We start from the raw sequence: 15348 nt of genomic DNA on the forward strand, positions 1-15348 counted from the left end.
TCTCTTCTCCGGGGTTGTCAGTGGTGCAGCCTGACCATGAACTCTTAAGTGCATTATAACCCAACGATAAATGCTAACTTTGGACTGGCTGCACGGAAACATGTTGTGTTTGGTGTCAAACACCCTGGAATCATACCCCCACACCAGTAGCTGGTGTGGGAGTATGATCCCACCCTTCTAGAGGGAGAGACATGACAGTACTGGTATACCGGGTAGAAATCTAATAGAGCCCTGGCATCACAAAATGGATACTGCAGCCACAGGCACGGGTCTGGCCTCCTGCAGCTGACCGAAACTGCGGCAGGGGAGGCCTGGACAATAGGTGTCCTGTCACAGGGAGGTGTAACCACCTCCCAGACAGGCTTATGTGTATTGGGGCTGGGTGGGAGCACTCTCTGAGTGCGTTGAAGTCCTGCACTGTGGGCACATTTGGTGTCCCTGTGCATAGTCCAGCTCATACCGGTTCAGGGGCTTCCAGCCCCTGCTCTGGTGCGAAACTGGACAAAGAAAATGGGTATAACCACCCCTTTTTCCAAACCCTCCCATAGTTGGGTCTCCAGAGCTAGTCCAACCCCTTCCTTCGGTATAAGTAAGGAACCTCTGTAACCAGAACTTTAGATATCCCTGGACGAAACTCTGAAGCTGAATCCTGGAACTTTGGCGCTCTACTAAAGACTAGAGGACTGAAGAAATCTCCCTTGGGGTCAAGGAGTGACTCCCCTGCTTGGCAGGCACCAACAAAGCATTTTGCCGGTCTGCATTTCCGAAGCACCTGCTGGACTCCGAAGTATTTGCAGCCCAGAAAGAGGATTTCCAGACATCTCCGAGGCCGACCCGAGTCCCCAGCAAAGCTGAGATCCACAGCCCTCGTGAGTAGCTGGTCACTGTGCACTTTTGCAAGTGCATTGACTTCCCGACGTCTCTTAAAGTCGTGCTTGGGCTTACTTGTAGCCCACACCTCGAGCACCGAATCCACCGAAGATTGTCGGCCTAGTTACCCTGAGTGACCCGTGGGCCGCCATTTTGTGTTTCGTTTCATGGTCCCTTCCTGATCCCTGGTCCATCGACTGGTGGGTCACTGAGGGGGTAACTTTGAATTTCCTTGGGCTTCCCTGGTTGCTCCAGGCGTGCCCTGACTCCCTACCAAGTGGTTAGTCCCTCAGACCTTGCTGGTCTGCACTGAAGCATCTTTCTCCTTTCTGCGTGGGTTGCTGTTTCCAAGGCTTGTTGTGTCCAATCTGGGCACCGACGCTGCAGCACTCGACATCCTTTGTGGGACAGCTCGAATCCAGCTCCTGGTCATAACTCCACGCCTCCTGGTCCTCGTGGCTGAAGAGTCAAGCTTCACCTCCTTCACCAAAAATCACCCGACAATGGTGGGCCTCCGCCTATCGTCCTCCTGGTCACTGGCAAGTGACCCAGACTCTGTCCCCTCTGCTTTCAGGTTCTTCTCGACTTCGATCCAGGCTTCTTTGCCAGCTCCCATTGAAATCGACGACGCGACCAAACACCATTTGACACCTATGCACCCTGGATGAGGTAACTCGAGTACTCCAGTGCTCACGTGGGTATTGACCCTAGAACTTCCTAAGTCCCAAAGGGTTTGGTCCCAACTTGTTTCTAAGTGTCCCTAATCTTTAAAAATCTAACCGCGTCTTTCCCCATAGAAGCTAACGGGAGCTCGCGGCTGTGTTCTCACACTGCACACGGCCCCCGTGGGTCCCTTGTGTCACTATCTTGGGTGGTTCTTTATGGTCCCAGCAATTCTACAGGCTCTAGACCTTGTGTCGTGGTTCTTCTACCACTATTTTAGTATATGGTTTGGCTTGCCACTAGGGCCTGACATGTATTTGTGCTATTTTACTGTCATATTTGAAGTGTAACTTATGTGTTTTGACCTTTAGTCTCATAAAGAGTCTAGGAGGGTGTGTTTAGTAATAAATACATATATTTTATATATATATATATACCTGGTGTGGTTGTCTTTCATTTAGGCACTCAAGAGATTATAGACTGGTAAAACAAGCTGCTTTACAGTCCTTCAAGACTTAGCCTGAAGGCTGCTCTCCATAGCGGCCACTAGGATAGCTTTCAATAAAGGTTGTTTTTAACCTATCATCAATAAGGGGTTGTTTGGGCTGGGACAGGGTGCCCACTATAACTAGTGGACAGCATATACCAGGCCAACTTCTCACAATATCCAATAAACATCCAATTTAAATCAAAATCGTCACATAATAATGAAAACTTTGCATGTACTTAACTTGCTGCTGCAGCAGCAAAGAAAGAGGACGGACTTTTATGTTTAGGGCATTTATAACCATATTGTTAAATGGTAGCGGCAGTTTCAGTCGATAACCCTTCAAGTATTGCCCGGCGGTAATCGCCTCTCATACCATTCGATAATTTACCAATGAAAGAGGCAGGCGCCGGAGACTGGAAGGCAGGAAACAAAGTTTTATTCCGTGGGAGCAGAACACATCAGATCAGACAGCAAGGTATCGTCACGAGGTGCTCTAACTGCATCTCTGCGGCCTGGCCTCTTATACACAGGTTTATGACTTTATTGTACATGGCACATTCTTGAGATTACTTTGATGTATAAAAGAACGTCTTCGGAATCCCCACTTCGAACTCGTTCCCACACATATCTACAGTGGAAGTCCCCACCCCATCTACAGTAGGAGATGGCTATCACGCAGCTGGACATTCCGCCAATTCCCGGGGATGTGTGCAACCGGCCGGGTCTCAGGGGGTAGGAGCTTTGATCCACTGTAATCCCTTTGATGTGGGGTGTTTCCCTTCCAGTAGGGGCAATAAACTGCATCCGCAGGGCTAGGTGATGGCCTGGGATCGGTTCGGACAATGGGGCGCAGAGGAAGGGGGTTATCAAAGAGAGGCATGACCATGTATGGGATGTCGGTCAGGCGTGGGATGTGGTTCCATGACAGGGTCACGCAGAATGAGGGGGTTTATGGCCCGTGTATGAGAGAGCGGGGGTGGCCGGCGCGCGGGGGATGCTCGCAGCGCCAGGGGAACGCGCTGACGATCGAGAATGAGCGGGGAGAGAGTGGGGTGCCTAAAATGGCGGCCGTGCGTTCGCTGTGCGTGGCGCTGGGGAGAGGCAAGATGGCGCAGATAATGTTCAGTTACAAGCTAAATTTCCACAATTTGGGGAACTGTGATTGGTGTATACAGGGAAGGGGCAGTCCTTTCGGGTTATGCTGTTTAAAGTTTATTGGCTGCTGTATTTGCTTCAGTTAAGAAAGAGAAGCTTAATACGAAGCCTCCGTGTGCTGACATAGAAGTCACCGCACTTTGATCTAGTGTATTTATCACAGATAGGCAGTAAAATAAACCCTTTGCTCTCAATGTTGTTTGTGCGTCTCTTTAAAGTCGGTAGGCCTTGCTAATACGATGTAAGACGCATGACATCTCCTGTACCGGTGAGCTGCAGCCAGTGCTTCGCACCTTGACTGAACTCTGCGCACATTTCCCAGCCAGTGTTGCCAGATTGGGCTATTTCCCGCACAATTTGGCGTCATTTTTCCCAATTGTGCGGGATAAACACATAGCTGGCGGGGGGCTACTTTTTGGGCTTATTTTCAACAGTTGTGCGCAATTTTTTCGATGGGGCAGCGCCGACACTCAAGCAACTAAGCCAACCAGTGATGAGCAGTGGCATTGTCAGCAGCCAATGAACGCAAAACGCTCTGCGTGGCTGAGACATCATTGGAGGAGGAGCATGCTACTTTCAATAGACCCTCTGCTGAAGGCAGCAGTGCGTGTGTGTCTATGTGTGCAAGTGCACCTGCTGCTATTGCCGAACTTGTTGGACACAGTCTCTTTGGGTAAGCGTGCCGTCAATCTAGTAGCACGCGAAAGCGCTACTAATGACGGCCCTGGATGCCCGTTGCCGTGCGCTTTATTAAAAAAAAAAAAAGTGACGCGCGAGCGCCCAGTGATGCGCGCTCGCCGCTCTCTTCATCGGAATCGGCGGCGCGTAGGGCCTGATTCCTCGCAGTTTACGGGCAGCTATGTGCAGAACGAAGAGACCGACCAGCTGTCCTGTTCTTCAGCCTCAGTGCATACCTGTCAAGCTGAAGGTTAGGTGAGGTGAGGGACTTTCAGCAAATATTAGAGCAGTTTAGGTGTGGGCAGGGACTTTCAGGGTTTGTTACACCGCGGTTCGCGGGAAGGACAACTCCCCCCCCCCCCCCCTCCCCATCTCTTCCCCAGACCGTGCTCCGCTCTCGGAGGGCGTGGGGTTTGAAGCGATCAGTAGCTTGTGGTGGCAACACATTGGTAAAGTTCAGATGGTTGGGTGTACAAGTAAGGCACATCACTTTCTACTCAAATTGGAGTGTAACGCATTTTGCAAAAGTAAAACAAAAAATACACAGAAGGAGACATGTTGTAATTTAGCAGCCTATGCTAGGCAGTATGGAAATCAAGTTAAGGTCATGGTCACAGACAACTGGCCGTGAGCTGGTACGGAATTAGGGAGAGGGTTTCTTATGCCACCGCACAAATAGGCTCCGGGGAGTAGGCTTAGAAGCATTAGGAGTCAGTAGGATCAGGTGATTTGTCTCAGTTTCATTTTCTTTTCATAGCTTGTCCTTGCTAAAATGAGTGTCATTTCTTATGTTTATCTGTTTATATGCACTTAATTTCTTGATTTTGCTCGCAAAAAAGTGTCACTCTTAGTGTCATACATTTAACAGTTGAATGTCATTCATAAGTACTCTAAAACCTTAAAAATGTCACACATAAGCACTCTTCAAACGTGGCAACTATGCAGTCTGTTTTCATGTTGAATAGTGCCCTTCCATTTCTGGTGCTTTGCAATAGTTTTAAGATCTTCGTAGAGTTTCTCGTTGCTGAAAGGGCTGTAATTTGTTATATATGTTTCCCTCATCTTCGTTGCTTGATTTTTGCTTGCGAGAAAGTGTCACTCATAGTCGTTGAATGTCACTCATAATTACACTGAAATTATGAAAATATCACACATAAGCAATCTGAAACCTTGGCAGCTATGCATTGTGTCACGTTTCTCTCGGGTCTCAGACTGTCAGACCCGGCCTGGTGGTGCAGCCCTGTGCTGCTGTGGCCGTCGACTCGTGGGGCCTGGCCGCCGCAGCATGTAGAAGCAAGCACAAATTGAAGTAAGTTCATTTATAGTAAGAGTAGGAATGAGTGCTATATGATAAGTAAAGCACTCTGAATCAGATGTTCTGTATAGACTTGTCTTTTATGTGAACATTTGCTGTTGTAAAGTGTTCTGATAACTTTGGATCTAGCTATTGCTATATAATAATCTCAAATAAATAAGTGAAGGTTGCTGTGCTACTGTCTGTGTGTTACCTGTTGTGTGTGAGGGAAGCGCACACTGCTGCTGCCGCCACATCCTCTCCCATAGGTGGTACTATTATTCAATTTAGGCAGAAGACTTCACATTTTGGAAGCTAAAAAGTGTACTATTTTACGTAATTACCTCTTAAATTACCCCCCCAAACAAAATACAAGTTAAAGGAGTAATTATTTTAACATGGGTTTGGTCTCTGAATCTCCCTCTTATTTGTTTCCAAATGTTGACACATATGCTGTGGATGAAATAGAAGTGGAGGTTGTCAGACTCCATTCGGGAAGGAGGGAGGGAGGGGGCTTGAGGGCTATCGGGTAAACGGGGGCTGCTAGCATTACCTTTGGGAGTTGCTTAAAATACAAATTAGAGGGAGCAGTAATTAGCACATAATACTATTTCTGGTTTTCTCAATCTCTGTGTTTTCTTCTATTGTAGCTTTAGCAGTGCCTGTTACAAGTTGCAGTGTCACAGTGGTGACGGGTCATGAAAATGAGTAGCATTAACACAGGTGCCCAGTTAACCCCCTTCCACTATCTGTATATTGAATAGAATTTAGATTAATCCTTTAAGTGGTTTCTGATGACTATTTCTGCATAATTTGAGAGTTGCGAGTTTGGGCTGGTTTTTGGGCTGAAACTGGTCTGGTTGGGCTTATTTTGGGCTTATATTTGAGCGGTTTTGGACGGGTCTAAAAATCTGGCAACACTGTTCCCAGCGATTGAAACAAGCAGTGAGAATTAATCTATACAGTACCTTGTCTACATTCACGGCCAAATTAGAGTACTCCGCTGCCGACAACCCACTAAAAGCGTACCACGCTAAATGTTAATTGCCTGTCCCGATTTCAGCAGCTCGTCCCTGGAATAACTTCTTGTGCACACGTGGTCCCATTGTGTTCCAGCCGCTCGTCACCACTTTAGTAAAGTACAAGCCCACAGTGTACTGATTTGAAAAGGACTTTATTAACACTGGAACCCCATGTAGGGAGGAATATAAACACACTCTGCCAGACCCTCTGTAACTGTCCTTCCAACAGTCTAGAACCGCACTTACCCAGGAGTCTGCACGAGCCATACATGTCAAACAATAAGCAAATATTCACACAACAAACTGCTCCATGTGATTTGTGAAATCCTGCCCCTGTGTGTAAAGCGCTGTGATGCTCTGTGGCCTTGCACCAGTGATACAAGACCGGTTCCTGCGCTCTCTCCAGTCCAACGGGACTGTGGGTCTGCTGCTCTTTCAACCACCTGCATCTTCCGGCCCGAGGTGCACACATCCAGGGTATCAAGGGTCCCAAAAATCTGTTTGTAGTGTCAGTAGATCACAATTTTAATAACCATGGATTTCATATCTTATTTGCTCCAAGACTGGAAACTAGCGCTCACTCAAGTAATAATCAGGGTTAATGCGGGCCTGGAGTTTCCAGTTTATGGGAGGCATTTCCTAGCTCAGCCAGGAGGCACTTCTGTAGGCTCCAGGGAGGGACACCTACATGGAAGAGCTGGGAGCAATGCAGCCGCAAGACCTGCTTTGAGCTACTGCTCCAATACTTGTAAATGGCTAAAAATCTCAAACTCTTCCTAACATCCACTGCTTACACACATGTGCCAAGGCCAACCTTATGCCACTGCCCCAAAAGGATATGCATTGGTGATGTGGGTGCATTTTTGGAGTGGACTGGGGAACAGTGTTTTCCTTCCTAGCCTCCTTTCAGTAGTGAGATTATTGCATGCTGTTTGCTTAATGCTGTGATGGTAAATACACACTCTGTCTCTTCTCTAGGGAATAAGTCCGACCTACTGGCAAATCGACAGGTACTCTTTGAAGACGCCTGCACACTTGCAGAGAAGCACGGGCTGGTGGCGGTGCTGGAGACCTCTGCAAAAGAAGCGCTGAATGTAGATGAAGTTTTTGTGCTCATGGCCAAGGAGCTGATGGTGAGGAACAGCATGCACCTTCAACAGGGGAGTCCACGCAACAGCATCCTCCTGGATTCCCGCCCAGTGATCACAGCTCAGAACGTGGAAGACAACAAATGTCACTGCTGAGCAGTGTCTGGCTTTCATCTTGGATCTCCAGCTCTAGTGCTGTAAGGAAACAAGGAAAAGTACTTCTTCCTGGGGCAAGAAGCTATCCTCAGAGAAAGGGTGCCGTGATGTCAAGGCTCATGCCTCCGGAACAATTGCTGCACAACCGCCAGTATCCTCTTTGATACTTCAATAATGGCATCTTTGATGAGAAGGCAGCCTTGGTGAATAGAGGTCACACTACAATATGAGGATTACAGAAGGTTCCTTTGACCCTTCGTGGCCTCCAGACACTGACTGCAGTGGCTGTGAAATCTCTTCCCCCAGGACTGACACTGCTGTCTGGCCTAGATCAGTGTCCTCCCATCCTCTGAAGGACTGTTCCATCTGCACGAACACAAACAACCATCAGATGAAAACCATCCAAGAAATATGTGTTTTTTCTTTTTTTACAGGTCATTCATTGTCCATTTGATGCTCCCTCAACTGCAATTCAGTGGTTGTTGTTCACGTGTCATCATGAATGTCCATTCACCCTCATGCTCTGTCATGCTTCGAAAGCTGTGCTTTCAGGCATGTCAATTTCTAGTGTCCATGTCACGGATAGCTTCTCCCATCTCCTGTTGCCCTGCTAGTCACCCTGACTAAGTTAAGAGACTGTTTTTTTTTTTTCAGAAGCAGCTGGATTTAGACGGTCTGTGTACTCTTCAGGTATTGAATTTATTGGTTTGTAGATTCATAGTTAAGAATTTCTATTTTATTTTCTCTCTCATTGGCTCATGCACGGGGAAAAGACCGAATTCAAGACAATATATGCAACCATCGGTCAAGTCCAAAAGCCTTCTTGCATGAAGTTCTTCTTGCTCAACCATAAAAGGCTGTATCTTTTCAGACGATGAGCTGCTCCAGGTTTAGATTCATGGTCCATTCATAACCTCACAGTGATGCCTTGTTTTCAGAGCTTGATCAGAGATGGTGCTGGGGAGAGAGCCATTTTTGGTTCAAAGTCATTTATAACCAACAATACAGTTTAATCTTGACTGGGACACCACTTCACCAAAAGAGCTACAAAGCTTGCATGTAACTGCAGGAATTCTTTTCAATCCTAGAAAACATATTTTTCATGATATAGAGATCAAGTGATGTCCTAATAACAGCCATTCTCTTTCCCATTAAAATCCTTGCATATGTTAGCTTTGACGTGTATCCGGCATTAAGTGCAGTTCCACGCAGAATGTCTGTGAGGTCGTTCAGCGTGAGTGCTATCAAAATATTACAGCTATTATTTAGCACATCATAGTTTTGTGATGATAGGCCCATTGGGTATCTCTCTCGAGGGTGCAATCATTCATCATACTCAGGACAGAGTTAAGACAGACAGGATGAGACTCTTGGTAACAGTTAAGCATTCTGGGCATTTCTAATTTTACAGACCAGTCCTCCTTTGACTTTCATATTCTGTCACAAACAGTATGCAGCGTGTTTAAAGGAAAGTTAGGATAGTAACTGCTACCCCAGGACTTTTCCCGGATGATGTCCATGAGCAGTCTCTTTGTAAAACAATCAACAAATACTTGGATGCTATCTTATCAGATGATCTTAGATAAAGCACCTATGCAAGAGCAGGGATGGTGCTACCCTTAGATCATACGAGGGAGTGAGTCGCAAGAGATAACAGATTGTAAGAAAAGAAATCAGAACAGTCAGTTAAGTAAGCCACGAGTCTAAAAAAGGCTCCAAATCAATGCAAGTTAGAAACCATACATGTTTATAAAATTTAAGGGACACTACAGAAGGTAAACATAATGATTAGTCAAAATGCATGGTGACTCGAAACAGAAAATTAGCATAAGGCTCAGCCAAATGCAGCAAAGAGTGTAACAAGTCAGAGTAAAAACATTTTAAGTCCTAAACAAGACACAGGGTGATAAGGGTCAGCTCTCTAAAGTCAGGGAGATCCAGACTAGGCTTATCTCTCGAATGAAGCCTCTTTATAACAAAATACAATGAAAATGGTGTTGTCATCATAAAGTGACTGAACCTGTTACACAGGTTCATAGGCCAGAAATCAGAATGTAATGCATCATCATCTAATACCATCCCCTAAATGAATATTAATATCACCCCCTTTTGACCTAATGTCACTGAATGTGTCAGTACAAGTCTAGTTACACTAGAAATAATGACAGACTCGTTATGAATAGCCCTACAGTGGCACAGGCATGAAGAACCTTCAAGTGTTGTAAAGGGAAACTTCCACTGGAGTTATTTGAAAAAAACATTTGAATAAAGAGCATTTTATAGTGCACATTTTGCTACCTGCCTTGAGAGGAGAAATGAAAACGCATGCATCATGGCTGCTCTGAGATTCAAGTTGGAGTCTGAGCTGATTTAGGCCTAGTTCAGCCAAGCACAGGAAAATACAGATTTACAAACTGCAGTGTTTTCATTTTTAGTGAGAAATGTTCATGATGTTAAGCACACATTATTTATAAATCAGAAATATCCTTCTCCGAGACTTTCTGAATTGCATACCTGTTAAAAGTTGAAACTTTTATTTTCATGTTTCTTGTATTCCTGCACATAAATAGGCTTTCCCCGATCATGTCTGTTTTTATTGTAACCAACAGGCTAGCATCGAGAGCCAGAACAGTCAACATGACAAAACATGTTTTGCAGTGGCCACAAAAGACTTCTATGCTGTACAGAAGGAGTGTGCTCAAGCTTATTCATGAAGTGGTGCTTTGACAAAGTTTTTTTATTTTTCAAAACCTTTATTGAAAAATCCAGCTTTACCAGGAAACAATTTTGCAACAAATCAGAGCATCATACATGGTAGATCATTTACAAAGCACGTCACAAACAGTAGACCGATCAGGCAAAGGCATTATCTAGTACAATACGGCAAACGCAACATTAAGCCATACATAACTGCATAGTGTAGTGTCAGCACCTTAGAGGAAGGAGCAGGTCCGGGTCGAGAGCGTTGGGGGACAGGGAAGGAAGCGGCTACTGACCAGAACCGGCGGCCGCCGCGGGCGGAGTGCCGGCCGGGAGCAAGGGGGAGGCAGTCCCGCTGGGGTGTGAACGGGTATGAAGGTACATCACCAGGGGGCCCCATATGTCAAGAGGACGAGATCTAGCAGGCATAAGGTCCCAGAATTCTGATAGTAGGGTCTGACATCTAGAGGCATCTTCGAGCCATTGGGCAAACTTAGGTGCCGGTCTGCGCCCCCAACACATAGCCACCCTACGCCGTGCAAGAACGAGCAACATTGTGACCAGTCGGTGAGAGGCATCCGGACAGAATTTAACAAAGCCCAGCAGGCACAACAGTGGGTTGGGCCGAACCGGCGTAGAGGTAATCTCAGAGATAGCTGCACAAACCTCCCGCCAGAAATCAGACAACCTAGGGCACAACCAAGCCAAATGAACGAAGTCTGTGGCGGGGCAGAGCAGCGCAGGCACCTGTCATCAGGGATGAGTCCCAGTTTATGTAGCTGAGCGGGGGCGCGATATACCCTGTGTAAATATTTAAAGTGTATAAGACGGAGGCGATAATTGGGAGACAATTTTTTAGTCTAATTGCAGCAATAGAGCCAGTCGGCTTGGGATATGTCCTCACCAAGATCCTCACCCCATGCCACTCGGGCGCGATCAATGGAAATGGAGGCGGTCGACAGGGTGATTGCATATAGTTTGGTCACCAGCTTCTGTGGGGTGGGGGAGGAATAAATTAAGTCGAGAGTGGGCATCGACGGAGGAGGCTGGGGAAACGTGGGATGTAACTCCCTGCAGATCACCCGCAACTGATAAAAGAGGAAAGTGTCCAGAGGACCAGAGGAAGCTGGAAGAGAATAGAAAGTATTTCCAGAATATAGATCCACCAGTGTTGCCAGTCCCAGCCGGGCGGCGTGCTTGGACATGCCAGATGGTTGGAGCAAAGGGAAGGTAGGGTGGCGTACAATTGGCATAGTATTAGCTGATAGCATAGGGAAATTGTAGAGGCGACACAGTCCCAGCCAGGCCCAGCACAGTGTCTCAACCGTGTCCACCTCCGCTCCCGGGCGGTATTTAACAGCCAGGGGTCGCATGGTCAGCCTTGACCGCGACATGCGGCTGATAAGGGGTGGGGTGAATCCAAAAGTGCAAGAAGCTGGCCTGGGTGCATAAGGCATAAAGTTTGAAGTTGGGAGCGCCCATGCCGCCAACCGACATGGGGAGAGTATGGATGTCGTAGGCTATCCTGGGTTGCTTGCCGGCCTAGACAAGAGATATGATCCAGGAGCGGAGTTTACAAAAAAAATGAGCAGTTAGTGGTATGGGGATATTCAAAATGAGGTAAAGGAATTTCGGTAGAACCACCTTATTGGCGATTGCAATGCGACCGGCCCGAGACAGGGGGGAGTCGATTCCATTGAGGTATTTTAGACTCCAGCCAATCCACTGTGAATCCGAAGTTGGCCCGCCATAGGTCATCCAAGTCCCTGCTCAGCCAAATACCCAGGTAGCGAGTGGGGCCGGAGGCCCATACGAAAGGAAAGTCCGGGGTAAATGGCTTGGTGGCATCCGTGAGCGGGAACAGAACTGACTTACTCCAGTTCACCTCTATGCCGGAGAGACCACCAAACCGTATTATCTCGCGCAGTAGAGGGCTGAGGTTTTCTTGGGGATGGCGGACATACAGTGTAATATCGTCCGCATACATAGAAGGCATGAGCCGAGAAGCCGATGCCCCTCTGAGTATGGTGCTGCCGGGCGGCAAGGGGCTCCATCACAATAGCGAAGAGCATAGGGGAAAGTGGGCACCCCTGCCGAGTACTGCGCCCAATCGAAATAGGATCGGAAATCTGACCGTTGATCCGAAGGCGGGCGGAAGGGCTGGTGTAGAGGAGTGATATCTTGTGAATAAAGATGTTGCTGAAGCAGAGACGCTGTAGAAGAAAGAATTAAAAAAAAAAGGCCACTCAAATGTGTCAAATGCCTTAGTGGCATTGAGTAAAGCAGCAACTGCGGGAAGGCTAGGATTAATCTGATGAAGGACCGAGAAAATTGTCCAGAGATTGTGGGATGTGGCATGGCCCGGGATGAAACCGGACTGGTCCGGAAGAGCGATGGTGGGCATGAGGAGGAGAAGTCGAGAGACCAGTAACTTCGTGAAGATTTTGTTGTCAATATTAATTAAAGAGAGGGGGAAATATGGATCGCGGCAATCAGGTGGTTTGTCCGGCTTAAGTAAAGGCGTTATCATTGACTCACGAAGTGATTGCGGGAGAAGGCCATTATCAAAGGAGTCATTATACATGGCGGCCAGGTACGGCTCAAGAAGCGATGCAAAGGTCTTATAGAATGAGGCGGGGAGACCATCTGAACCAGGGGGCTGGTCACTGGGTAAACTATTTATGGCAGCGAGTATTTCTTCTTTAGAGAAGGGCTCATCTAAGAATTTACAATGGTAGTCCTCGAGCCAGACCAATGCGATTGTATAAGAATATTGGTTAAAATCCTCACGCGAGTGGGTGGAGCCCGCGGTATAGAGTTGCGAGTAGTAGTCTGTAAATCGAGTCTTAATTTCCGCAGGGGAGGTGGTTCTGGTGGAGCCACTGTCCCGTAGGGCCGTGATATAAGACGCGTCACGAGGGGGACGAAGGAGGTTGGCCAGGGTCTTGCCAGGCCGATCTCCCTCACCAAAACGGTGAGCCCGGGCTTCCCTGCCAAGGAACGAGAGTTCCCGGTTAGCCTCCTCAGTGAATTCCGTGTGTTTTTTGCGCAGACGAGCGAGAGTCTCAAAGCGTGGGTGGGTTGCATGAGCGGCTTCCAAAGCCTTAATCTCAGATTCAAGCTTATTTAAAGTGGAGCGGATGGAGCGAAGGACACCAGATTGTTTAGAGAGACACTCGCCGCGGATCACAATCTTGAAGCCTTCCCACAAAGTAGATGCTGAATCTACAGAGCCGACATTCAAGTCAAAATAGTTAGAGATTGCAGTCTGGATCTCGTCACAGAAGACGGAGTCACAGAGAGCGTTCGGAGGAAGCCTCCAGGTGAAGGCACGCTGAGGAGAGTGGGGAAGGCGGAGACAAAGCTGGACTGGCGTATGATCGGAAAGAGTACGTGCCATATTGTTAGCAGAGGTTAGCCAAGTGAGAACATCAGGGGAGGTGATCCAAAGATCGATAGGAGACCAGCAGCCGCAGGCACTGGTGACGCAATTGCCCTCTCTAGCCTCGGGCCACATGTGACGCCATGCATCATATAACGAGTTGTCGGTGAGTATTGACTGAAGGAGAGGGGTGGAGCGAGGGTGGGATAAGTAGGGGCTAGAGCGGTCCAAGACTCCTGAAAGTTTGACGTTAAAGTCTCCCCGCCCAAAGAAGTGTAGCAGGACCAAAGGGAGAAATTAGGTGCCATATGTGAGTAAAGAAGTCAGGGTCGTCAGAGTTAGGGCCGTAAACAGCAGCGATCGTCGTAGGTTGGGACAGCAGGGAGCCATGCAAAATGACGTAGCATCCTTCAGGGTCAGTAAGAACATGAGTCGTATTCCATGGAAGCCCCCTCCCTATCAAGATGGACACTCCCCGGGAATAGGAGGAATAAAAAGAGGAGTCGCCGGTAGCAGGTGGGTTTCCTGTAATATGCATATGTCAACTTTGTGCCGGAGTAGGTGAGAGTAAATAAGCCTGGCCTTGCGATGGTCATTAAGACCGCGGATGTTCCAGGTCCAGCATATGGAGTCAGTCATACTATGCCATACCAGGGTGAAATGGGGTACAGGGCAGTGAGTTCAGTCCGTGGCTGTAAACTGGTGTGTGTAACGGGGGGAGCATGCCTGGAGGAACAATGGACGGGACTGTTGCAGAAAACGTGCTATGGAGCCAACCAGTACCTGCGAGTGTGTGTGGTCAAGCTATGAGGAAAGTCACTAATGGGGAGAGAAGGGAGAGGCAGTCTGTACCAATCCAAAGAAAGGGTGAGGTGCATTATACAAACACAGTACAGTGATCAAGCATAGAAGTTTAGTGATGCATACTGAGGAGATACAAAACATAAAGACAAGAATACTAAAACTACCCCCAGCCCCAACCCACGCTGTCAAGAACATTCCCCATGAACCCCCCCACCCTACCACCCCACCCCTGCAACCCAAAAAACATTACCAAAAGGACAACCATCCCTGCACCCACTCCAAACCCCCAATCAGGCTGAGATACCACCCCAACCCACCTCAGGAACCCACAACTAGGAAGAGAAGGGACAACATTAGGAAAGGGAATTATCCCGTGAGGGCATGGCAAAGCTCAGCAACCTCCCCTGCAGTGAAGCAGGGTGGCCAAGCCAAAAGAACAACAGACAACATTCAGGAAAGAACTAGTTGACAAGTCACAGATTTTCAGTCATTGTCACTAAGGCGATCAGATGTAGCAGGCTGAGAGCCGGATGGAGATGAGCAAGCGGATTTATTGAGTTTTTTAGCAAAGGCAAGGGCGTCTCTAGGATCAGGGCATACAAGCGTTTTTGCGCCCTGTCGGACTCTCAGCTTTGCCGGATAGGCCAGTGAGTAAGAGACCTCGTGTTTCTGTAGGATCCGCTTTGCAGGAAGGAATTCACGACGAGCAGCCTGGACAGTGAGTGTATAGTCGGGGAAAAATGAGAGCGAGTTTCCTTGGTGATTAATTTTGCCCATGTCGCGTGCCGCCCGGAGTATGGCATCCCGGTCTCTAAAATTTTGGATTTTTGCAATAATGGGGCGAGGTGGTAATCCGGGACCAGGGCGTGGGCCAAGGGAGCGATGTGCGCGTTCAACAATAAAAACTGAGGAAAGTACATCACTGAAGAGTTCCTTAACCAGTTGTTCCACAAAGTCCTCCATGTGGGAGATATTGGTGGACTCTGGAACACCTGTTATGCGGAGATTGCTCCGACGGGAACGCGCCTCCAAGTCCTCATTCTTAT

The 15348-nt window shown here is 47.8% G+C and overlaps 1 protein-coding gene across 3 annotated transcripts in view; it reads left to right on the plus strand.

Moving 5' to 3' along the window:
• Window positions 1-9997, plus strand: part of RAB19 (RAB19, member RAS oncogene family) — a 102810-nt gene extending 92813 nt beyond the window's left edge. For all 3 annotated transcript variants that reach the window (XM_085651909.1, XM_085651908.1, XM_085651910.1), the window contains one exon: window positions 7151-9997. In XM_085651909.1, coding sequence (XP_085508035.1) covers window positions 7151-7416 — 266 coding nt within the window. In that variant the 3' untranslated portion in view covers window positions 7417-9997. The remainder of the gene's footprint in view (window positions 1-7150) is intronic.
• Window positions 9998-15348: the final 5351 nt, after the last annotated feature.

This window comes from Triturus cristatus, chromosome 4_1, assembly GCF_964204655.1.
Source record: "Triturus cristatus chromosome 4_1, aTriCri1.1, whole genome shotgun sequence".
NCBI classification, from domain to species: domain Eukaryota; kingdom Metazoa; phylum Chordata; class Amphibia; order Caudata; family Salamandridae; genus Triturus; species Triturus cristatus.